The 26147-nt window shown below is 44.9% G+C and overlaps 1 protein-coding gene across 4 annotated transcripts in view; it reads left to right on the top strand.

The window, feature by feature from the left end:
• Nucleotides 1-26147, top strand: part of arhgap1 (Rho GTPase activating protein 1) — a 58372-nt gene that overhangs the window by 26252 nt on the left and 5973 nt on the right. For 3 of the 4 annotated variants that reach the window (XM_070899365.1, XM_070899361.1, XM_070899362.1), the window contains exons 7-13: nt 2695-2781; nt 3402-3500; nt 7685-7780; nt 8359-8432; nt 12156-12233; nt 13174-13302; nt 15492-15595. In XM_070899365.1, coding sequence (XP_070755466.1) covers nt 2695-2781; nt 3402-3500; nt 7685-7780; nt 8359-8432; nt 12156-12233; nt 13174-13302; nt 15492-15595 — 667 coding nt within the window. The remainder of the gene's footprint in view (nt 1-2694; nt 2782-3401; nt 3501-7684; nt 7781-8358; nt 8433-12155; nt 12234-13173; nt 13303-15491; nt 15596-26147) is intronic. The other variant, XM_070899364.1, reaches the window with a different exon arrangement.

The raw sequence follows: 26147 nt of genomic DNA, 5'->3' as shown, positions 1-26147 counted from the left end.
ATGGATTATAATGTGTGAAAATGTGAGGTTATCCACTTTGGCAGAAATAATAGAAAAGTAAATTATAATCTAAATGGAGAAAAATTGCAAAGTGCTGCAGTACAGAGGGACCTGGGGGTCCTTGTGCAGGAAACACTCAGTTAGTATGCAGGTACAACAAGTAATCAGGAAGGCAAATGGAATGTTAGCCTTTATTGTAAGGGCGATAGAGTATAAAAACAGAGAAGTCCTGCTACAACTGTACAGGGTATTGGTAAGGCCACACCTAGAATACTGCGTACAGTTTTGGTCTCTGTTTTTAAGGAAGGATATACTTTCACTGGAGCCCGTTCAGAGAAGTTTCACTAGGTTGATTCTGGAGATGAGGGGGTTGACTTATGAAGGTAGGTTGGGCCTATCCTCATTGGAGTTCAGAGGAATGAGAGGTGATCTTATTGAAACTTACAAGATAATGAGGGAGCTCGACAAGGTAGATGCAGAGAGGATATTTCCACTCATGGGGGAAACTAAAATTAGAGGACATAGAATAAGGGGCCGCCCATTTAAAACGGAGATGAGGAGGAATTTCTTCTCTTGGAGGGTTGTAAATCTAGAATTCTCGGCCCCAGAGAGCTGTGGAGGCTGGGTCATTGAATATATTTAAGGGGGAGATAGACAGATTTTTGAGCAATAAGGGAGTGAAGGGTTATGTGGAATGGGCAGGGAAGTGGAGTTGAGTCCATGATCAGATCAGCCATGATCTAATTGAATGGCGGAACAGGCTCGAGGAGCCAAATGGTCCAAATCTTATTTCTTATGTTCTTAGTAACAATGGTGAGAACAAAGCTGACGCAGTTTGCTGACAGCTTTGCAACTTTTATGTCCTTGATATGAGAGCAGGCGGTTAGCAATTAGTTAAGTTACTGTTGTTTGGTTAACCATGGCAGCCAATTGTGCTGAAATCCTCACTCCTCTTCAAGTACTGTGGGATCTTTTACATCCACCTGAACAGGCAAGGCAGTGCCTTATTTTAACATCTCATCTTGAGGGGTAGCACCTCTGACAGTGCAGCACTCCCACAGTGTTAGTGAAGTGTCAGCCTGGATTATGTGCTTAATCCCTGGGATGGGGCTTGAACCCATGCCCTTTTGACTGCGTCAAGAGTGATACCACTGAGCCAATCTCAAACTTTATCGTAATTCTGCCTCTGCCCTTACCAAATATACTGTACAGCACTGGACAATGCCTTGTGTTTTAAATGGACTTGGTATGCTCCGCTGATGACTCAGCAGTGTGAAAGGTAAACAGATCAGAAAGTCCAAGGTTTAATTCTTGGTCTGTGTTGCTTTAGCTATTCTCCCTAGGATGCTGTAATTGATCTTAGTCTCTGTGTTGGAGGGAAAATTTAGTCAGGATTCCTGCTCTGAGCTATCAAATAAACCCTCTCAAAAATTGTACGTGTGGATTGAGCTCAGTTGCGATGTGTCTCGGGGTCAAGAAGCCTCCTGACACTCACTGTCAAGGCTCGCACGCACATCAATAATGGCCGCTGGAGCAAGGCGCCAGAATGTGCCTGTGGAATGTACATCAGAAGCCACGAGAAATGGCTGCGTGGTGTTTTTATACCAGTTCTTGGCCAATTGGAGCCATGTTTATCCTGATGCCTTGTAGCAGGGATGTGTCAGAGTCAGTGAGTAGGCTGCGTATCATTACTCCAAAATGTGATTTCCACCTACCTGGAGTGTGAGAGGTCGTCCCCCCACCCCCCCAATACCCAATAATTGGAAGACCTCCCACAATACTCGCAAACTGCTATTCACCCTTCCCGCCTACCCTGCAACGTTTGAAACTGGAAATTTGAGCCTGGGCTCTCTAAACTTCCCAGCCCTGGAGGGCGAGCACAGGCCGATTCCTGATGGGTGCAATAAAGGTTGCTTCCTAGTTGGTCTCAAGTCCTTTCCCAGTCCTTTAGACCCAGGAAGCTTTAAACAGCTGAAGCTGAGATTAAGTCTTAATCTGCTGCGCACAAAAGTGTGCTGGTAGGGGTTTCACAGGCCGAATGAAAAGAACTGGTGGACAGGACTTGGGCTGTGGGTCACAGTTTGACACACTTGGCTTGTGGTATGCATGAACATGTGGTGGATATTACACAGATTTTAGTTTGGCTCAGTATATACCAGGGTATCCAAGTATAAACTGAGCTTGCCTGACATGTTCCAACAGAATTCTAGGCAGTGGTTTCTCAAGTGATCAGTATTTAACACAGCTTCCCTCTGGGAGAGCTAGGTATCTTCCCCATCATTAACAATCAGGAAAATGCCAACCCTGTCTTTAGCACTTATGACTCTGGAGGAACCAGCACGCTTGCCGATGTTGAGCTTTGGTCTTGAGGGATGAACTGTTGAACGTTTCTCTGTTAAAATCAGTATCCTGAACAGAGCAAAGCAAAATACTGCGGTGCTGGAAATCTAAACCAGAATATGCTGGATACACTCAGCACGTCGGGAACATCCGTGGAGAAACTGTTAACATTCCATGTCGCTTACCTTTTGTCAGAACTGCAAAAAGTTATATATACAACAATTTTAAGCAAGTGTGGGATGGGGGGGAAGGAAAGAGCAAAGGGAAGGTCTGAAGAGCAGTGTGAAAATGTGTTTGGTGACCTTGTCTGTTTCTCTCTCTTTCCCCCCCCCCCCCCCCCCCCGTCACACACAGGTACAAGAAGAACATAAAGGCTCTGTACATCGTCCACCCTACCAGATTCATCAAGACACTCCTCGTTGTCTTCAAACCCATAATCAGGTCAGTCCATGCCCAGTGATCAGTTTATTCTGAATAATAAATAAATACAAATTAAATCACTTGCATTGTAAAAATTGCTGTTAATATCTTGCTTCCCTAACTCAGTTTCTCTAAAGCTGGTCTATATTGTCATACCTGATTTCAGGCCAGCTGTGCGGACATGGCAGTTACAAAGAGCACTCGTAACTAATTCTGCTCGGCCCCTCCGCCCTCCCCTCCCCCCACACTTGCGTGCCCTCTCTCATTCCCTCCAATCCAGGTTTACATGCGCTCACATGCTCACACTCGTGATCCACGCTCACAGATGAGGAAAGGCATCTGGGAATGGTCGCAAAATGCAGCGATTGAATTTCCTGGACTGCATGTCTGGGAGCCACGTTATGTGTGGCATATACCCACTGAGTCATCGAGACAGTCACTTCTAACTCCTGCTTCCTCCCTCATCTTGAATTTCACAAAAGATAGGAAGTCATTTGGGACTAGGTAAGTGAAATGGATAAAGAATATGTAACTTGTCTGTGGAGCGATTTGGCAAACAATGCAGTGGTCTCACTTGTGCATCTTCTGTTTCCATTCCATTTTTCTCCACCCCCCCCCCCCCCCCCCCCCCCCCATTCTAGCATGAAGTTTGGCCGGAAAATCCTGTACGTGAATCATTTGGGTGAACTTGAACAGTACTTGAAGTGTGAACGAATGGTGATCCCGTTGTGTGTGAAAAGGTAGGTACGTGTAAATTGTGTCCCTGGGTGAGAAGGGTTCTATTGGTCATTTTCAGGTAACTAAGATTTATGCAGGACCCAGTTTGGTGGAGGGATTGTGATCATGTTGTCTCCTTTCAGGCGAGAGTTTAATTTTTAATTGTTTTTTGTGATTTTTAAGAATTTATCAAAACTTTTTATTTATACAACAGATTGTTTTTTGTATAAATACAGTGTGTGGTGAGTGATGATGGTGTAGGTGTGGTAGATCTATTTAAGAAAGAACAGATAAGCAGATGCTGTTAACTCTGTCCAAACTGATGCTGTGAACTAAAAAACTGAAAGATAGGGTTCGGGTCATATCTGTCAGCCTTGTATTTTGTCTCTCATTTGAGCTGTAACTTTCTCCTCCCCCTCCCCCCTCAGTCTAAACCTTGCTGGATTATGCCAAGCATCTGTACATAAATTCCCACCCTTCACCTTTCATTGTGAAATTTGGAAATGCCTTTGGTAATTATTTTTAATTTCCCTTCTGTCTCCCACATTTCTGAACTCGGCCCTATGGCCCTATTTCTTGACCTAAGCAAGTGAGCTGTGATCAGTTCTCAACCCGATATCAACCTTGTTTTGTAACTGGCTGCTGGAAACTATGCAAGACCAGCATGGCTGTTTACCATAACCTGATGAAAGGTCATCGACCTGAAACAATAACTCTGCAACTGCAACTGCAGGCCGGTCAATAACCTCGATATTGGCGAAGCTTTTAGAAACATTGGGCCCAAGTTTCCACAATAAAAAAAACGGGCGCCCCTCCGAGCTGGGCGCCCGTTTTTCGCGCCTAAAACGGCGCCTAAAAAAATCCTCTGTATTCTCCACCTACTTACAGGTCCTCTGGCCCTCGGCGCAGCCAGCACGAGCTGTAGGGGGCGGAGCCAGGTCCCGGCGCTGAAAACAGTGCCGGGACCTCTGCACATGCGCGCTACAGTCGGCACACAAGTGCAGTAGCTCCAGGCGCCGAACTGTGTGGGAGGGGCCCGAAGCACGCAGCCCCTAGCCCTGGCCCAATGGCCTCACTGGGGCTGCGTGGATAAGGCTCCTCCCACGGACAGCTCCTGCTCCCCGCCCCCGACCAGACCAGACACTCGCTCCCCGCCCCCGACAAGACCCGACACCCGCGCCCCCCCTCGCCGACCAGGCCCGACCAGACCCGGCCCGACACCTGCCCCCCCCCCTGCCGACCAGACCCCACCCGCTCTCTTCCCCCCCCCGCTCTCTCTCTCTTCCCCCCCCCCCCCCCCGCTCTCTCTCTCCCCCCCCACCCCCGCTCTCTCTCTCTTCCCCCCCCTCGCTCTCTCTCTCTCTCTCACTCCCTCCCTCCCTCCCTCCCTCCCTCCCTCCCTCCCTCCCTCCCTCCCTCCCTCCCTCCCTCCCTCCCTCCCTCCCTCCCTCCCTCCCTCCCTCCCTCCCTCCCTCCCTCCCTCCCTCCCTCCCTCCCTCCCTCCCCCCCTCTCTCTCTCTCTCCCTCCCTCCCTCCCTCCCTCCTCTCCCTCCCTCCCTCCCCTCTCTCCCTCCCTCCCTCCCCTCTCTCCCTCCCTCCCCTCTCTCTCTCTCTCTCCCCCTCCCGCTCAGCAGCACGAACGGCTGCAGAATTCTCCCTGGCTGAAGCACTTTCACACAGGTAGGAAGATGGTTTATTTAATCTTTTCTTGGCTTATAAATGTTTATTCAGGTTGGATTTATTTGTATAATATTTGTAGAAGTATAAATAAGGATTTATTGTAGAATTTAATGAGTTCCCTTCCCCCCCCCCCCCCCCCCCCACCTCATTTTGGACGCCTAATTTGTAACCTGCGCCTGATTTTTTAATGTGTAGAACAGGTTTTTTCAGTTCTACAAAAATCTTCACTGGCTCCATTCTACTTTAGTTTGGAGTACATTTTTACTGTGGAAACTTTCAAATCAGGCGTCAGTGGCCGGACACGCCCCCTTTTGAAGAAAAAATTCTGTTCTAAACTAGAACTGTTCTACCTGACTAGAACTGCAGAAAAAAAAATGTGGAGAATTGCGATTTCTAAAATAGTCCGTTCTCCACCAGTTGCTCCTAAAAATCAGGCGCGAATCATGTGGAAACTTGGGCCCCATAATCCGTGGCAAAATTAACAGTTACTTGGACAAGTGTGGATTAATTAAGGAAAGCCAGCACAGGTTTGTTAAAGGCAAATCATGTTTAACTAACTTGATTGTATTTTTTTGATGAGGTAAGAGAGTTGATGAGGGCAATGCAGTTGACGTGGTGTACATGGACTTCCAAAAGGCATTTGATAAAGTGCCACATAAGAGGCTTGCCAGCAAAGTTGAAGCCCATGGAATAGAAGGGACAGTGGCAGCATGGATACGAAATTGGTTAAGTGACAGGAAACAGTAGTGCTGAACTGTTGTGTATCGGACTGGAGGAAGGTATACGGTGGTGTTCCCCAGGGGTCGGTACTAGGACCACTGCTTTTCTTGATATATATTAATTACTTGGACATGGGTGTACAGGGCACAATTTCAAAATTTGTAGATGACACAAAACGTGGAAGTATAGTGAACAGTGAGGAGGATAGTGAAAGACTTCAAGAAGACATAGGCTGACTGGTGGAATGGGTGGATATGTGACAGATGAAATTAAAGGCAGAAAAGTGCAAAGTGATACATTTTGGTAGGAAGAACGGGGTGAGGCAATATAAACTAAAGGGTACAATCCTAAAGGGGGTGCATGAACAGAGAGACCTGGGACAATATGTGCATAAACCATTGAAGGTGGCAGGGCAGGTTGAGAAAGTGGTTAAAAAAGCATATAGGATCCTGGGCTTCATAAATAGAGGCATAGAGTACAAAAGCAAGGAAGTTATGATGAACCTTTTATAAAACACTGGTTTGGCCTCAACTGGAGTACTGTGTCCAACTCTGGGCACTGCACTTTAGGAAGGATGTGAAAGCCTTCGAGAAAAAATGGTTACAAGAATGATTCCAGGGATGAGGGACTTCAGTTATGTGGATAGACTGGAGAAGCTGGGGCTGTTCTCTTCAGAAGATTTGATGGAGGTGTTCAAAATCATGAGGGGTCTAGACAGAGTAGAGAGGGAGAAACTGTTCGGGTTGGCGGAAGGGTCGAGAACCAGAGGACACAGATTTAAGGTGATTGTCAGAAGAACCAAAGGCGACATGAAGAAAACTTTTTTACGCAGCGAGTGGTTAGGATTTGGAATGCACTGCCTGAAAGGGTGGTGGAGGCAGATTCAATCGTGGCTTTCAAAAGGGAATTGGATAGGTACCTAGTACGGGCTGTATTGGCCTCCTTCTGTGCTGTAACCATTCTATGATTCCATTTCTCTCTCTGCAGATGCTAACTGACCTGCTGAGTACTTCCAGCATTTGCTGCTTTTATTTCAGATTTCCAGCAGTATTTTGCTTTTATATTAATGGATATTTACCAGATGTTTGTACCTTTCACTTTTTCATTTGGAAAATTCCATTGTTTACCACCCCCTTCCCACCCCAGTTACCCCTGGTTGGCATTGCAAAGTTGCCCTGCCATTTGGAGGCCTATTTTCAGATCACAAATTTTAGAAAAGGCAGAGGTATTCATCCAGACATTCAGCCTATTCGAGGTTGTTAAACTGAACTAAGTGTTAGCTTGGTTCAGTTGGTAGAACCCTCATTCCAAGTTTGAAGAATTAAGGTTTTGGCCCCATTAATGACTTGAGCACATAATCTAGGCTGCCACCCCAATACTGCAAGGGTGCTGCATTGTTGAAGAAGCTGTTGTTTTTCAGGTAAGATATTAAACGCAGGCCTTGTCTGCCTGTGCAACAGATGGAAAAGATTCAGTGGCACTCTTTGAAGAGCAGTGTACCCCTGGAGCCCCTACCTGGAGCTACCATTTATCCTACAGCCAACACTAGCAGAAACATTATCTGGACAATCATTTACTGTTTATGGGGCTTTATATGCAAATTGGTTGCATATTTACCTGCATGATGTGTGTCTGCACTTTAAAAGTGATCCATGGCCTTGAAGCGCTTTGGAACATCCCAAGAACTTGCAAAATTCAAGTTGTTTGTTTGTTGGAATGAATGCTGTGATATCATTGTTTCATAGCAAGGGCTCTGTCTGTTTCCTGAGTGGCCCTTATCCTCTTCTGTTCGTGATCTTTATTATAGGTTTGATGACAGTATCCAGGCAGCACAGAAATCCATGCCAGCACCGGTACACTTAAAGCCGATGCCTCACCAGCAGTTTGGAATCTCCCTTCTAATGTAAGTACTTTGTGGGATTGTTGGTGTCAGTTCCCTGATAAGTGATGTTTCTTCTATCCAGTTTTCTCATCCTCTTCTGATGGCGATGATTCCTTCCTGACTTATGATTCCATGGACAGCAGCAGCCCCCTGCTACTTTGCCAAGGTCCCCATTGCTCATGGGCTAGCTCGGTGCATGTTGGCAGTGGGGCAGCAGGCCTAATTCTGTTTTTGTTTGATGTGCATGCAGTATCCAGCAGCATTGCTGGGTAGAAATTAGGACGTACGGACTGACTTCCTCTGTTCCCCTCCCCGGCCACTTATTCAACATATATAAAAATGCATTATTTCCCAGAATTACCTATACCAAGAGTTCTTGAACACAGCGGGCGAGGGACTTCCTGCTTAAGGAAAAAAAAATTGATACCTCTGTGGGCTAGGTAATATATTTCAGCCTGAGTGTTTTCCAACTAAACAGTACCCTCTCTCCTCATAGCTCTCTGCGTGTCAGCAGAGAAACTGTGGAGTGTACAGTACCTCTGTTGTGTAGAGGTCTAGTTCTCATTTATTGTTTGATTTCAACCTTTTGTTTGCTTCAGGCTCCAAGAAAAGGATCCTGATCGAACCATCCCACTAGTAATGGAGCAGTCAGTCACGTACCTCAAGAAACATGGTGAGTGAAATGCACTGAAACCAGAGGGAACCAATTGTGGACATGGTCCATATTTACAATCTATATTAACGACTTGGAAGAAGTGACTGAGTGTAACGTAGCCAAGTTTGCTGACGGTACAAGGATGGGAGGGAAAGCAATGTGTGAGGAGGACACAAAAAATCTGCAAAAGGACAAATAGGCTAAGTGAGTGGGCAAAAATTTGGAAAGTGAGAGGTCATGCACTTTGACAGAAAAAAAATCAAAGAGCAAGTTATTATTTAAATGGAGAAAGATTGCAAAGTGCTGCTGTACAGCAGGACCTGGAGATGCTTGTGCATGAAACACAAAAGGATAGTATGCAGGTACAGCAAGTGATCATTGGCCTTTATTGCAAAAGGGATGGAGTATAAAAGCAAGGCAGTCTTGCTACAGTTATACAGGATATTGGTGAGGCCACACCTGGAATATTGCGTGCAGTTTTGGTTTCCATATTTACGAAAGGATATACTTGCTTTGGAGGCAGTTCAGTGAAGGTTCACTAGGCTGATTCCGGAGATGAGGGGGTTGACATATGAGGAAAGGTTGAGTAGGTTGGGCCTCTACTCATTGGAATTCAGAAGAATGAGAGGTGGTCTTTTAGAAACATAGAAGATTATGAGGGGGCTTGACAAGGTGGATGCTGAAAGATGTTTCCACCGATTGGGGAGACTAGAACTATAGAGGGCATCATCTTAGAATAAGGGGTTGCCCATTTAAAACAGAGATGAGGAGAAATTTCTACTCTGAGGGTTGTAAATCTGTGGAATTCACTGCCTCAGAGAGCTGTGGAAGCTGGGACATTGAATACATTTAAGACAGAAATAGACAGTTTCTTAAATGATAAGGGGTTATGGGGAGCGGGCAGGGAAGTGGACCTGAGTCCAAGATTGGATCAGCCATGATTGTATTAAATGGTGGAGCAGGCTCGAGGGGTCGTATGGTCTACTTCTCCTATTTCCTTCCATTTAATTCCTGTTCATTTTCTCCCTTCCCCACTATTGAAGGCATTGACTCCTTATTGGGATACAGTCCCACAGTTGCTGGGGGCCCTCTATTGCCTGGCCCAAGTTTGCTATTATTCATATTTGAGACATGTCAGTGATTGCGACAGGTTATTTGACCATGGAGGGTGGGCTATTGCAGCCGAGCCTGATCTCGTCCCCTGATTCCCACAAACATGCATTTCCAGCAGTTAAGAGCAGCCCTTCAGCACAATCCGTGATCAAACTTGGCACCTTCCTGGTCTGCATGGCTCACCTACTGACTCGATTGAATCTGTTGAGCCTCATCTCAGCACTCGACGGTTCGTGGCAAAGGAAGATGTTGGAGTGATTTCATAGCTTCGAAAACACAACTTCCTCCAACTTTTACTGGCTGGTTTCTCCCTGCCCCTTCGCAAAGGTTGACTTGTTACTGGGGTGTGGTTCCATGGTCGCTGGCTCCCTTCTTACCTCACCCAAACATGTCTTCTGTGTGCAAAGCCGAGACTGCAGGCGATTCAATTGTCCTGACCCAGCCTCGTGTGATGTCCACTCAACCTACATGTCACTGGATAGTAATTGGGACCGGGATTTTTTTCCCTCGTCCTAACTCAGGGATACTGAAGCCAATTGTAGTACTCCTACTTTGGCCTGCAAGACCATTAGAGGGAGCAGTGTGCGGCGGCATACCACTGCAGGGAGCAGCGCGTGCTGCTGCAGGAGGGCATTGGCTGATTGCAGTGCGGGCAGGTACAGCAGGAGCGGCGAGGTCGGGGCGAAGGAGCGGCAAGAGTTCGTCGAGGGACATGATCAGGGCCCAGGAGAAGCGAGGGCCCAGGGGCAGCATGGCCAGCCCACACTGCGATATAGAAAATAGGTGCAGGAGGAGGCCGTTCGGCCCTTCAAGCCTGCAGCACCATTCAATAAGATCATGGCTGATCATTCCCTCAGTACCCCTTTCCTGCTTTCTCTCCATACTCCTTGATCCCTTTAACCGTAAGGGCCACATTTAACTCCCTCTTGAATATATCCAATGAACTGCCATCAACAACTCTCTGCGGCAGGGAATTCCACAGATTAACAACTCTGAGTGAAGAAGTTTCTCCTCATCTCAGTCCTAAATGGCCTACCCCTTATCCTAAGACTGTGTCCCCTGGTTCTGGATTTGCCCAATATCGAGAACATTCTTTCAGCATCTAACCTGACCAATCCCGTCAGAATCTTATGTTTCGATGAGATCCCCTCTCATCCTTTTAAACTCCACTGTATAAAGGCCCAGTTGATCCAGTCTCTCCTCATAGATCAGTCCAGCCATCCCGGGAATCAGTCTGGTGAACCTTCGCTGCACTCTGTGCAGCAGAGCTGGTCTCCAGTCGTCTTGGTTAATCCTTGCCACTGGACCAAGACCGAGCTTTGTCAAACCCGTGTGGTGGCTGGTGTGCAATGGCCACAACACGTTAAAAAAAAAAAATACACGCACAAGCATCTTCCACCCTTCAGGATGTAGTTTGGGATCCGGAATATTGGGTCCTTCCTTGAAACACCTGTGAACTCTCATCCCTTTTCAGCGAGGAAGCAAGTCATCCTTGTTGAAAGGGACTGCCTATGATGATGACTTTGGGCTGGGATGAGCCAACTGAGGACAGAGCAGTGATTGACCCCAAGACCTGGTGGTGTTCGCATGGCTCAGCTTCTGCCGTCCATCACCTCATTGCTCTTTGCGGGATCTTGCTGATGCACAAAATGGCCGCCTATTAATCTGCGCTGGATTCTACAAAGTTTAACCAGTTAAACTGCCGAGGAGCTCTAATTCTAATTCATGGTAATTTTATGTCTATATGCAGTCATTGAATCCTAGTTTATCATGTCAGTAGCCTTAAGAATATTTGTTGCATAATTCCCCCCTCTTTCCTCTTCCCCCCCCCCCCCACACCCCGCCGAAGTTTCCCGCAAAACTAAATGCAATCTAACAAATTCTCAGTTAGTCATAGGCGGTCCCTCGAAACGAGGATGACTTGCTTCCACGCGAAAAAAGGATGAGTTCACAGGTGTTTCAATCAAGGACCCGAACTATATCCTCAAGGGTGGAAGATGCCTGTGCGTGGATTTTTTTAATGTGTGTTGGCCGTTGCAAACCAGCCACCACACGGGCTTGACCGAGCTAGTCTTGGTCCAGTGGCAAGGGTTAACCAAGACGACTGGAGACCAGCTCTGCTGCACGGGCCTAGTGTGCACACATATCGCAGTGTGGGCTGGCCCGTGCTGCCCCTGGGCCCCGAACTCATGCCTCTCCTGGGCCCCGATCACATCCCTCCACAGTCTCTCACAGCTCCTGCTGTATCTGCCCACGCTCCAATCACCGAACTGGACCTTGAAGATGTCACTCTTCGCTGCCGTCGCCCTCCTGCACCAGCTCGCACTGCTCCCTGGAGTAATATGCCACCATGCTGCTCCTTTTATAGCCCCGACCTGCCGCTGGTGTTCTCACACAGGTCGGGGCCTCCACACCGCTCCTTTTCTGTGATTAAGCGCAACAATAACAGCAAATTCCAACCCCTGCACATTCACAAGCAAATTTTATTAAGCTGCTGGTCACATTGTTTATTGGGTGACCCAGAGTAAAGGTTACTCACCAGTATTGTCTGCTGGAAAGCCAGTGCTAAAAAGGTTCAGATGTTTGTTGTCAGTTCTGTTTGATGACGTGCTGTCTGCCTGTCCTCAGGTCTGAACAAAGAAGGGATATTCCGCAGGTCAGCTAACATGTATCTGGTAAAGGAAGTGCTGGATAAATACAATAATGGTGAGTGGGCTGCTGAACAAGCTGCGTGCACTCGGTAATTACTCAACATACTTTAGAGAGGGAACTGTGCTAAATCTTAGTTCAATCAACACTCCACAGTTGGACAGGCTGTGAATGGAAGCCCATAGCCACCTCTGACAGGTAGCTGCAAGTGGCTCCAGGCTACATGGTAAGTATTGCTGGGCTAAGCACACCTGTGGTTTAGTGCAGTGATCTGTGCCATGGACTTGGAGACAAGGTTGGGATAAGACTTGGGTCTCCTCACGGCTGTAGTTTGCTGAGTTTTGCCAGATTGTCTGCTACAGCACCAATTTAAAAGCAAGGTTTCTAAGATACCACCTCGAAATAGAATTTTGTTTTTTTTCCCCCGCTGTGTGCGCTCTGTCAAAAATCTTTGAAGCCCGTCTACGTTGCACTAGGGAGGTGAGATGGAGGGACCAAATAAAATTGCAACTTAAAAAATCATCAAACTGAAAATGAGTTTAGTTACATGAGAATAATTAGTTATTTGGTTTAACTTTCAACTCAGATTTTCATGTGGGCAGCACCACAAGGTGAATCTGCATGATGTAGAGGGGCAGTGATGATTTCCATGGTCATCGAAAAAGCAATGGAACTGATCAAAACAAATTATCCTGTGTTCCTGTTGCAACTGAATTTTAAATGCCATATTCCATACTACTTTATTTGATTTAATATAACACGTAAACTTTACTTGGTTAAGTACGTGAGAGTCATATCATTACAGAACGCAGAGTGTGAATTATTTTAATAAGTGAAATGTGAGCTGCTTTGGTGTGCAGTGTCACACTCTGGACGTGCACTCTAAACATTTGCACCATATTGTGGGTATTAGTTCTGAGTATCTGCTGCTTTAGCCCATGCAGTTTAGCCAGAGGAGTGTTTGTGTAAAATAATTAATGCTGTGACCTCTCTGCAGGTGTTGCTGTGGATTTTGGAATCTATAATGATGTTCACCTGGCGGCTGTTATGCTAAAGACCTTTCTTCGCGAGTTGCCTACGCCTCTGCTGACCTATAACCTGTATAACCAAGTGGTCTCATTTGGAAGTAAGTTGCATATGTCAACATCCCACATTGTGTTCTTTATTACATCTTAAATTTTTCAGAATACTTATTGAAGTGCCCCGAACTGGTTAGCTTCCCTTTGAAAGACTCCCAATTGTTATGCGAGCTTTGAAAAGAATTACATTGGACAGTTTAGTTAGCTTTGACTCCAAAAGTTGCTCCTCACTTAAAACTGCTAAGCTTTGTCCATTGCATAATTCAACATCACACCCTGTAGGAAGGGACAGATGTCATTAACCAGCTGAGTGGCACTAGCCACACAATGGTTTACGTCTCCAGGAAGCAATTGTTTTATTTGGAGTTATCGAACAGTCAGTGGCTATTATTTTATACAATGTATAGATAGATTACTAGCATTTTAAAACAAAATGTTTGTTTTCACTTTTTTCTGAATATAAGTTACATTTAGTGTGACACCCAGGATGGATGCAATTTAGCTGCGCATTTTCTACATTACAACAGTGACTAAACTTAAAATAGTAGTTCATTGGCTGCAAAGTACTTTGAGATGTCCTGAGGTGGTGAAATTGAATAAATGCAAGTTCTTTGGTTAAGTACTTTGGGACATGAAATAATGAAGTACTTTTGAAGTGTAGTCACTGTTGTAATGTAGGAAATGCAGCAGCTAATTTGCGCACAGCAAGCTCCCACAAACAGCAATGTGATGATGACCAGATAATCTGCTTCCGTGGTGTTGCTTACTTAGTTACGTAGAGTCTACAGCACAGAAACTGGCCATTCGGCCCAACTTTTCTGTGCTGGCATTTATGCCCACACGAGCCTCCACCCACCCCTCTTCTAACCCTATCAGCAGATCCCTTCTATTCCTTCTCCCTCGTGCTTATCTAGCTTCTTCATAAATGCATCTATGCTGTTCACCTCAATTACTCCTTCTGGTTGCGCATTCTACATTCTAACCACATTTTGGGTAAAGCATTTTCTCCCGCTGGTATGGGGAATGGAACAGTCACAATGGTGCAGTTGATGTTGTTCTGAAGCTGAGACATTGAGTAGCGGAAGCTTTACTTCCGTCTGAACTATATTTGGCCTGGGAGTGCTTGCTGCTGCCACTGAGTACCAGAAATGGAAGGTGTTCTATTCACCAACGCTAACATCTCTGACCTAAAAAGCACAAAATTCACCCAAAAAAGTGTTGATTTTTTTAAAAAGAACATTTGCAACAGGTCTCAAATGCCGCCTCCCCTTTCCATCCAAGTTGAAGCTACGACATATTGGAAACTATCTCAAAGCTAAGATGAGTGTCTTGCACCTTTTATAAAATTGAGCTTTTGATTAATGATAATCCAAAGCTAAAGCAACAGATCAGTCACAGAGCGTTGATGTCAAACTGCAGCAGCAGTTAACCTAGCCATGGGGAAGTGTGCAGTGGTGGCTGTTGGCTCACTGGAGTGTGGGAAGGAGGCAGAGTGAAGAAACTAGATGTCTGCACATCTACAGGCTCATTGCAGGAGTAATGGGAAGTGGCTCACCTTTTCCTGATGTAACTCCCAATCTTAGCTGTACTGTCGAAGGAAAGGTACATTGAGCAGAGGCTGGAAGCGGTTCCCTCCTTCACTCGCTCTCTCTTTTGCTCCTCCTCCTTTCCCTCCCTCCACAACCAAAACTGGGAGAGGATTAATCCGAGGGCAACACCACAGTTTACGTTTTCGTTACTGGCTGAAGAATAACGTTTACAGAGGTATGGGAGCAGATTGTCTACGTTCCTTTGACTGAAGGTTAAAGTGCACTGTGTGGAGATCTAAAGAGGTGGAAATTTGCAAAATTCAATACTCCAAAAAGACTTCTTCCTTTCGAGATCTGGAATCGCCATCAACAAACATCTCTGTAAAGCCCCTGTGACCTGTTGAGTGACTTCATACTGCTAGAGGGAGCAGTGAGTTACAGAAGTAACTCCTGGCCAAGCAGATATTAAGTCCTCCACCATTACTATGCTAAGTGCTTTGCTTTCAGGCACATAAGTCTTCCACTGCTTTGGAAAGTGGTGGACAAGTTCCAGATTTAATTGATACATGCATCTTAGTGAATTGACGGCATCCTCCTTTACAACTTTGTATGATCATGATTTAATCCAGTAGTGCCTGTGTATTGTAGTCGCATGTGTTCATTTTGTACTTTGTGTAACTATTTGTTTTTTACTTATTGATGTCCAGAAGTGGCAGAACATAAACAGATCGACACCATAGTTGAAATGATTCAATCTCTGCCCAAGAATAACTACACTGTGCTGAATTACTTGGTGGAGTTCCTGGGAATGGTAAGTTTAGTTGTCTTGTCATCAAATGTTGAAATGGCTTAACCTTTGCCAACTGGGCTGTCCAGACAAATTACGTTTTAAAAAAATATATTTTTGATTGGCTGATGGGAAACACTGACTCGGGACTGGTGGTGCAATGGATTTGTATTCAATCTGAAGCCACTGGGATGGAGGTTTCCAGGTTCCCCTGTAAAAGTCCTTCAGTAGGGATTGTTGAGAGTTACAGGTCATTGTTTTGTAGACCACTGCAAAGAGCTTTTCTCTGCAATTAATCCAACAACAAAAGGTGGAAAAGGGGAATTGTTTCTCCTCTGATATCATTCCTGATTCAGCAGAATAGAGGTGCAAGGGCCCAATGGCATTGCCTGAGGGACGTGCAGTGTAGAAATCTTCTACATGGACCTAAATCATAGGGCAACCGAGGTGGGCTAAAAGGTCTTTGCACAGCCCTCTCTTGTACTGCAGATGGGACCAGTGCTGTAATTGTACTATTCTTGCACACACTACTTTGTCATCAAATGCAAAGCATTTTCATAAGTTGTGTTCGAAGTATCTTTCTCTTCTTCTTCCTTCCCCCCCCCCCCCTGACACCATACATATTGAGTTCTGGCTTCTCCATTGTCTAAGAGTAATTATGAGGAGCTAAGCTTTGTAATTGTTTTTTTTTTAATTGAATATTACAGCATTGATAATTTTGGAAAGTTGAAACCACATTGAAAATCTAGTTTAAAAAAAAATGTTCTGCAAACCTTTACAGAGCCAAAGCAAAAGGTTTACCTCCATTTTGAGACATTGTATTCCAGATGCCACTATGTGTTTTAAAATGCTATTATTCCCACCTCGTGTATATTAACTTAGACGTACTAAATATTTACCTGTTGCTTGATTCTGGTTCCAAGATGTACCTTGTAGTTTTTAAGAGAAAACAGAGGCGACATGGTGGATAGAGGTGTACCGATGGATGTGGTGTATTTGGATTTCCAAAAGGCATTCAATAAGGTGCCACACAAAAGGTTACTGCAGAAGATAAAGGTATGCGGAGACAGAGGAAATGTATTAGCATGGATAGAGAATTGGCTAACTAACAGAAAGCAGAGAGTCGGGATAAATGGGTCCTTTTCAGGTTGGCAATCGGTGGTTAGCAGTGTGCCACAGGGATCGGTGCTGGGACCACAACTGTTTACAATATACATAGATGACCTGGAAGAGGGGACAGAGTGCAGTGTAACAAAATTTGCAGATGACACAAAGATTAATGGTAAAGCGGGTTGTGTAGAGGACACAGAGGCTGCAAAGAGATTGAGATAGGTTAAGCGAATGGGCTAAGGTTTGGCAGATGGAATACAATGTCGGAAAATGTGAGGTCATCCACCTTGGGGGTGGTGGGGGGGGAAACCAGTAAAAAGGAATATTATTTGAATGGGGAGAAATTACAACATGCTGCGGTGCAGAGGGACCTGGGGGTCCTTGTGCATGAATTCCAAAAAGTTAGTTTGCAGATGCAGCAGGTAATCAGGAAGGTAAATGGAATGTTGGCCTTCATTGCGAGAGGGATGGAGTACAAAAGCAGGGAGGTCCTGCTGCAACTGTACAAGGTATTGGTGAGGCCGCACCTGGAGTACTGCGTGCAGTTTTGGTCACCTTATTTAAGGAAGGATATACTAGCTTTGGAGGGGGTACAGAGACGATTCACTGGGCTGATGCCGGAGATGAGGGGGTTACCTTATGATGATAGATTGAGTAGACTGGGTCTTTACTCGTTGGAGTTCAGAAGGATGAGGGGTGATCTTATAGACACATTTAAAATAATGAAAGGGATAGACAGGATAGAGACAGAGAGGTTGTTTCCACTGGTCGGGGAGACTAGAACTAGGGGGCACAGCCTCAAAATATGGGGGAGCCAATTTAAAACCGAGTTGAGAAGGAATTTCTTCTCCCAGAGGGTTGTGAATCTGTGGAATTCTCTGCCCAAGGAAGCAGTTGAGGCTAGCTCATTAAATGTATTCAAATCACAGATAGATAGATTTTTAACCAATAAGGGAATTAAAGGTTATGGGGAGCGGGCAGGTAAGTGGAGCTGAGTCCACGGCCAGATCAGCCATGATCTTGTTGAATGGCGGAGCAGGCTTGAGGGGCCAGATGGCCTACTCCTGTTCCTAATTCTTATGTTCTTATGACATCCTGTTCAACACATTCACCCTTCCACCAGAACCATCACATGTGATATTCCAACTCTTTGGAGTGTGCCACATTTAGCTGCCTCCATGTTGATCTTTTTTCCGTGAATATTGGCACAGCACAAGACTGATTTAGGAACTATTTTAGCAGCAATATTAATTTATTAGAAAAAGGTGTAGTACCAGTGGACAGGTGGATAACTAACATAATACCTATCTTTAAGAAGGGAGATGGAACATGTCCAGGGAACTATAGACCAGTGAGCTTAACATTAGTGGTGAGAAAGATAATGGAATCCCTACTCATGGAGAAAATAGAACAACATCTAGAAACAAAAAAATAATATTGAATAGTCTATCTTGAATAGAAATCTTGAATATAATAGAACTCTTGACGGAAAAGCTGTTTTTTGGCGCATGCGCATCGCGTCCCAAAAACCGGCTTTTGCGAGACCTCGCTGGGTCCGTGCGCACTTCGTACGGATCTGGCGTGGCCGGAATTGTTGTCCCACTTAATTAATAAGCTTGTACTAAAGGGGCCTTTAGGGAAGAGTGACCCTAATATGATAGAATTTTATATTGAGTTGAATGCAAAACTTGGGTCTTAAATCTAAACAAAAGAAACTACGTAGGCATAGGGGCGAGTTGGCTAAGGTAGATTGGGGAAACTACATAAAAAGGTATGATGGTAGACAAACAATGGATAGCATTTAAAGAATTAGTACATCATTTACAACAAATATACATTCCTTTTAAGGCACAAAAACCCCACAGGAAAAATGGTCCGAAAAATGGCTAACGAGAAGTTAAAAATAGTATTAGTTCAAAGGAAGAAGCTTATATTGTTTCAGAAAAGCTCAGTAAGCCTGAGGATTGGGAGGAATTTAGAATTAAGCAAAGGAGAACCAAGAAATTGATTAAAGTAAGGGAAAATAGAATATGAGCGTAAACTAGCGAGAGACTGTGTATGTAAATAGGAAAAGTTTAGTGAAAGTAAATGTGGGTCCCTTACAGGCTGAGACAGGAAAAATTATAATGGGGAATAAGGAAATGCCAGAGAAATTAAACAAATATTTTGTGTCCGTCTTAATGGAAGAAGACGCAAAAAACTTGCTGGAAATACTGGAGAACCCAGGATCTAGCGAGAATGAGGAGCTGAAAGAAATTAGCATTAGTAAAAATATGGCACTGGAGAAATTAATGGGACTGAAAGCCGATAAATCCCCTGGACCTGATGGCCTATAGCCTAGGGTTTTGAAAGAGGTGGCTATAGAAATAATGGATGCATTGGTGGTGTCTTCCAAAATTCCATAGATTCTAGAACAGTTCCTGTGGATTGGATGGTAGCAGATGTAACCCCACTATTTAAGAAAGGAGGGAGAGAGAAAAAGGGGAACTACAGACCAGCTAGCCTATCATCAGTATTAGGGAAAATGCTAGAATTTGTTAAGGACATGATAACAAGGCACTTAGAAAAGAATAAGAAGATTGGCCAGAGTCAACACAGATTTATGAAAGGGAAATCATGTTTGACAAATTTGTTAGAGTTTTTGAGGTTGTAACCAGAAGAATAGATAAGGGGGAACCATTGGATGTTGTGTATTTCAAAAGGCATTCGATAAGGTGCCACACGAAGTTATAAACAAAATTAGGGCTCATGGGATTGGGCTAATTTACTAGCATGGATTGGTTAACGGGCAGAGAGTAGGAATAAATGGGTCATTTTTGGGTTGGCAAGCTCAGCTATTCACAATCTATCAATGATTTGGATGAGAGAACCAAATGCAATATATCCAAGTTTGCTGATGCTCCAAAGCCAGGTAGGAATGTTAGTTGTGAGGAGGATGCAAATAGGCTTCAAAGGGATATAGACAGGTTAAGTAAGTGAGCAATAAACATGGCAAATGGAATATAATATGGAGAAATGTGAAGTTATCCACTTTGGTAAGAAAAATAGAAAAGCAGAGTATTTTTTAAATGGTGAGAGATTGAGAAATGTTGGTGTTCAGAGGGATCTGGGTGTCCTTGTACACAAATCACTGAAAGTTAACATGCAGATACAGCAAGCAATTAAGAAAGCAAATGGTATGTTGGCCTTTATTACAACAGGATTTGAGTAGAAGAGTAAAGACATCTTACTGCAATTATATAGGGTCCTAATGAGACCACACCTGGAATAGTGTGTACAGTTTTGGTCTCCTTGCCTAAGGAAGGATATACTTGCCATTGAGGGAGTTCTACAAAGGTTCACCAGACTGATTCCTGGGATGGGGGATTGTCCTATGAGGAGAGATTGAGTAGACTAGGCCTATGTTCACATGAGAGGTGATCTCATTGAAACATACACAATTCTTACAGGGCTTGACAGGGTAGATGCAGGGAGGATGTTTCCTCTGGCTGGGGAGTCTAGAACCAGGGGTCACAGTCTCAGAATAAGGGGTCGGCCATTTAGGACTGAAATGAGGAGAAATTTCTTCACTGAAGGTTGTGAATCTTTGGAGGGCTGTGGAATCTCAGTCGTTGAGTGTGTTCAAGACAGAAATCGATAGATTTTTGGATATTAAGGGAATCGAGGGATATGGGGATAGTGCAGGTAAGTGGAGTTGAGGTAGAAGTTCAGTCATGATCTCATTGAATGGCGTGGAACAGGCTCAAGGGGCCAAATGGCCTATTCCTGCTCCAATTTCTGTTATGTAAAGAGAAGCTGTGTGCAAAAACCCAGTTGAACCCCTGATTAAGTGTTGCTGTTGCTTGCAGGCTTGCTTATTTCCGTAAAGGTCTCATGATTTCTATGTGGTCACGATGTAGAGCAAAGCACTAAAGAGCTGCAGCACTACTTGCTGTTTTTTTTAATGTTTAGTGAATTTTTTTTGTCGGTCAGTGTAAGATATTATTGCTGAGAAATTGCAGAGTTTTGTATCCAACACCCAGTGTGAGCACGATGCACACTCAGCAGATAACGCAGTGGTTAGCTGCAGCGTATAACTCCTTTTTCTATTCTATCCCACCAATGCATCTTAACCCTAATCTGAAATGAGCAGCCTCGGTCTGTACCACCGTGATATTTCCATTTCCCATATCAGCCATCCTTGTGGCTACTGAATGAGATTGATCGTTTAGTGCCAAGTTTTGTGCTATGAGCCCATGCCTGTGTGGAACCAGGCAGACATTGGCTAAATTCATTTCATTTACAAAACTTTATTTTCTGGTTGATAGTGCCCAATTTTCAGCCGTAAAGTGGCATTACTGATTGGAAAATGGAGCGGAATTCTGGTGCACTGGATTGCAGCCCACTTCGCACAAATTTGTGGGGTAATTACTGGGCTGGGAAAATTGAACCCGAATGCTCCGATATTCCAATGGTGTCTTATTGGCCTCCATGAAATTTTCTGCTGTTTGTGTGTGCATTCCACAGTGAGTTTATTCGTGAAATCGAGTTCCCTGCCAATTAACGAGCTGCCATTTACAGCTTGTGGAAAACTGATCTTGTTACTGTTGGAGCATGTGAAGAAGATGCAGGTCACATTTCCTGGCATGAGGGTACGGTACAAGGCTCATTGCTACATCTACATCCTGTGACTGATGATTTACAGTCTCACATCCATGGGACCAAATGCAAGTCTCCATCACTTCAATCTTCATGCACAGTGACTCCAAGATGCACTTATTTTCAGGAAGAGTAGATTAAACAGGAAGTGCTTTATGCTGCAAGATGGTAGTCTGTGCTTTCCACTGAGATATTTAGAAACATAGAAAATAGGTGCAGGAGTAGGCCATTCAGCCCTTCGAGCCTGCACCACCATTCAACAAGATCATGGCTGATCACCCACCCCAGCACCTCCCCCCCCCCCCTTGCCCCCTCCACACACCCCAGCCGCAAGGGCCACATCCAACTCCCTCCCGAACACATCTAATGAATTGGCATCAACAACTCTCCGCGGCAGGGAACCCCACAGGCCAACAACTCCCCGAGTGAAGAAGTCTCTCCCAATCCCAGTCCCAAACAGCCCACCCCCCATCCCAAGAGCATGTCCCCACCCCCCCTCCCGGCTCCGGATCCACCCAACACCGGGAACACTCCCCTCGCACCCAACCCGCCCCGTCCTGTCCAAATCCTTCCCAAATGCCGAACACCCCCGGATGTCGAGCCCCCAGCCCTGGCCACCCCAGAGCCACACCCCCGCGACGCCAACCACACCACATCCACCAACTGCCATCTGCGCAGTCAACCCATCCACTCCACTCCGAACACTCCCCGCACCGAGGCACAGAGCCCCCAGGCCTGCCCCTCCAACCCACTTTGCCCCCCCAGACCTTCGCTGCAATATGGGCCCTCCTGTCCCCCGCCCTAGGTTTCTCCGCCCCCCACCTCCACCACTCTCTCCTCCATCCCCCGCCCTGTCTCCCCTCAACTTCCCTCTGCCTCCCCACACAGGCTCCCATCTTGGGGGCGGTAACCTTCTGGGGAAGGAAAAACTTGCCAGGAAGGTCCCAGGATCAGACCATGGCTGTGCTCAGCTGGTCTCAATCAGGCACCAATGAGGATGCTGCAATGTCGTGAGATAGTTGGACAATTAGCCAGGGCTCCTGGTCACTATCTGGTGACCTCTGTTAGAAAGTGCACACATGGACATAAGAAAGAGTAGGCCATTTGGCCCCTCGAGTCTGCTCCGCCATTCAATAAGATCATGGCTGATCTGATCTTGGCCTTAACTCCACTTTCCTGCCCGCTCCCCATAACCCTTGACTCCCTTATCGTTCAAAAATCTGTCTATCTCCACCTTAAATATATTCGATGACCCAGCCTCCACAGCTCTCTGGGGTAGAGAATTCCAGATTTACAACCCTGAGAGAAGAAATTCCTTCTCATTTGCATTTTAAATGGGCGACCCCTTATTCTGAAACTATGCCCCCCTAGTTCTAGATTTTCCCCACGAAGGGAACATCCTCTTTGCATCTATCATGTCAAGCCCCCTCAGAATCTTTATGTTTCAATAAGATCACCTCTCATTCTTCTAAACTCCACTGAGTATTAGGTCCAACCTGTTCAACCTTTCTTCATAAGACAACCCCTTCAGCTCGGGAGTCAACCTCGTGAACCTTCTCTGAACTGCCTCCAATGCAAGTATATCCCTCCTTAAATAAGGAGACTAAAATTGTACATAGTACTCCAGGTGTGGGATCACCAACACCCTGCCCTGTACAGTTGTAACAGGACTTCCCTACTTTTATACTCCATCCCCCCTTGCAATAAAGGCCAACATTTAAATAATTTTGCTTTTTTATTTTCCTACCAAAGTGGGTAACCTCACATTTTGCCGCATTATATTCTATCTGCCAAATTTTTGCCCACTCACTTAGCCTATCTATATTCCTTTGCAGATTATTTGTGACCTCCTCACAACTTGCTTTCCCACCTATTTTTGTATCATCAGCAAATTTGGCTACATTACACTTGGTCCCTTCATCAAAATCATTATCTAGATTGTAAATAGTTGAAGCCCCAGCACTGATCTCTGTGGCACCCCACTAGTTACAATTTGCCAACCTGAAAATTAACCATTTATCCCCACTCTCTGTTTTCTGTTAGTTAGCCAATCCTCTCTGCATGCTAATATATTACCTCCAATCCCATGAGCTCTTATCTTGTGTGGTAACCTTTTATGTGCCACCTTATCGAATGCCTTCTGGAAATCCAAATACATGACATCTGCTGGTTCCCCTTTATCCACCTGCTCATTACATCCTCAAAGAACCAATACAAAATATTTGTACAAAGTCTCTGCCATTTCCCTGTTTTCCCATTATTCCCCAGTCTCTTCCTCGAAGGACCGACGTTTACTTTACCTACTTTCTTCCTTTTTATATACCTGTAGAAGCTCTTGCTGTCTGTTTTTATATTTCTTACTAGTTTACTCAAACTCTTTTTTTTTTTAGTCGTCCTTTGCTGATTTCTAAAAATGTCCTAATCTTCTGGCCTTCCACTGTTCTTTGCAACATTGTATGCCTTTGTCATAGCGAGGGGATTTGAGTACAGGGGCAGGGAGGTGTTGCTACAGTTGTACAGGGCCTTGGTGAGGCCACACCTGGAGTATTGTGTACAGTTTTGGTCTCCTAAATTGAGGAAGGACATTCTTGCTATTGAGGGAGTGCAGTGAAGGTTCACCAGACTGATTCCTGGGATGGTGGGACTGACCTATCAAGAAAGACTGGATCAACTGGGCTTGTATTCACTGGAGTTCAGAAGAATGAGAGGGGACCTCATAGAAACGTTTAAAATTCTGACGGGTTTAGACAGGTTAGATGCAGGAAGAATGTTCCCAATGTTGGGGAAGTCCAGAACCAGGGGTCACATTCTAAGGATAAGGGGTAAGCCATTTAGGACTGAGATGAGGAGAAACTTCTTCACCCAGAGAGTGGTGAACCTGTGGAATTCTCTACCACAGAAAGTTGTTGAGGCCAATTCACTAAATATATTCAAGAGGGAATTAGATGAAGTCCTTACTACTAGGGGGATCAAGGGGTAATGGTGAGAAAGCAGGAAGGGGGTACTGAAGTTGCATGTTCAGCCATGAACTCATTGAATGGCGGTGCAGGCTCGAAGGGCCTGTACCTATTTTCTATGTTTCAATTTGATACCATCTTTTACTTCCTGAGTTAGTCACAGATGGTTCATCCTTCTCTTAGTCAGGAAGAGCTGGGTCAGACCCATCATACATCTCACCAAGAAACCTGTGTTGGAGCATTAATGCATGAACTCTTACACCTGTGATTCACTGATAGGTGTGTCAGCATGGTTATGTTTCTTGGGGTTTGATACAGAAATTAGGAGAATAAATATTTTTCCACTATAACTGTGCCCTTTGGCCTTGTAAAGTTCAACTGTTGAACAGTTAACTGCCTGGGATTTGGGTGTCACATCAGTTTGAACCTTGCTATTTGTGGCAATGCAAGAGAAATCCCATCAAATGAAGGGATTTATACAGCTTTGTCCGTGTGAAATGATTACTGTGAATAAGATTTCTCTTGTGCCTATGTGATTTTTAAATCACCATGAGCCTAGAACTGTGGGGAGAATATTGGCAAATAATGTCAGCTGTGCCTTAATAAGTAGCATACTCACCTCTGAGTCCGAAGGTTGTGGGTTCAAGTCCAACTCCAGGTCCTTGAGTACAAAAACAATCGAGGTTGACGTGCAGTGCTGAGTGTGCTGCACTGTCGGAGGTGCCATCTTTTGGATGAGACGTTAAACCGAAGCCCTGTCTGCTCTCTCAAATGGACGGACGTAAAAGATCCCACGGCACTTTTTTGAAGAAGAGCAGGAGAGCTATCCCCAGTGTCCTGGCCAATGTTTATCCCTCAATCAACTTAACAAAAACAGGTTATTTGGTCATTATCACATTGCTGTTTGTGGGAACTTGCTTGTGCGCAAATTGATTGTCGTGTTTCCTACATCACAACAGTGACTACACTCCAAAAATACTCCATTGGCTGTAAAGTGCTTTGAGATGTTAAGTGGTCGTGAAAGGCGCTATATAAATCCAAGTCTGTCTTTTGTGTGTGCTTTGTTTTACATTTTAAACATTTCCTTTAATGACCTGCTCTGTCTTTAAAAACACATTAAGAAAGATCACCCACCTTGTATTTATCTCAGTGCACAACTCCAGCCTCAGCACTTGGTCTGACTTATCTTGATCGATGCCAATAGGACAGCCACTTCAGATTGTTTTGATTAAATATATGGGTTTCACTAATCTATATACACCCCACATGTTTCCACTGAAAGGAAATACCACTCCATTGATGATTCACAGAGCATCAGATAGAAAGATTTTAGATAAGTTCATTGCCATGTTATGTAAAAATTGGTTCATCAAAGTGTAGACTCTTTCACTTTATCATACTCCCTTGATGTCAGGTCAAGCATATTCTGTCTGTGCTGTGGCCAATATGCAAGAGCTTTTCTCAGCGCTATCTGCATTAAAGAAACTTTGGGTAAATGATGTGCTTTCGTCAGGTTTCACTGCCTTGATCTAACAGACCCAACTAACCTTAACATCTAAGTCGCTGACCATGTTAACACAGCCTGTTGAAGCACAAATGTTCAGAGGCACAAGCTTTTACACCTGTGATTCATTGCAGGGTGTGTCAGCGGGGTTACTTTTTTTGGGGGTTGGGAGAGAAATTAAGAGAATAAATGTTTTTACACAGGGCACTAGGCACACCGGTCTCCTTTTAATTCGCTGCGAGCAGCATCGGCCGAGGTTGAACTCCTGTTGGTCCGGTATTGGGGGCAGGAGAGAATATGAAGGAAGGGTTTTAATCAAATCCTTCTTGAACAAAAGAGTAGAGTCCTTCCCAAATGCTTAATTCAT

This window comes from Pristiophorus japonicus, chromosome 14, assembly GCF_044704955.1.
Source record: "Pristiophorus japonicus isolate sPriJap1 chromosome 14, sPriJap1.hap1, whole genome shotgun sequence".
Classification (NCBI taxonomy): domain Eukaryota; kingdom Metazoa; phylum Chordata; class Chondrichthyes; family Pristiophoridae; genus Pristiophorus; species Pristiophorus japonicus.
This window is presented reverse-complemented; position numbering and strand designations above follow the sequence as displayed.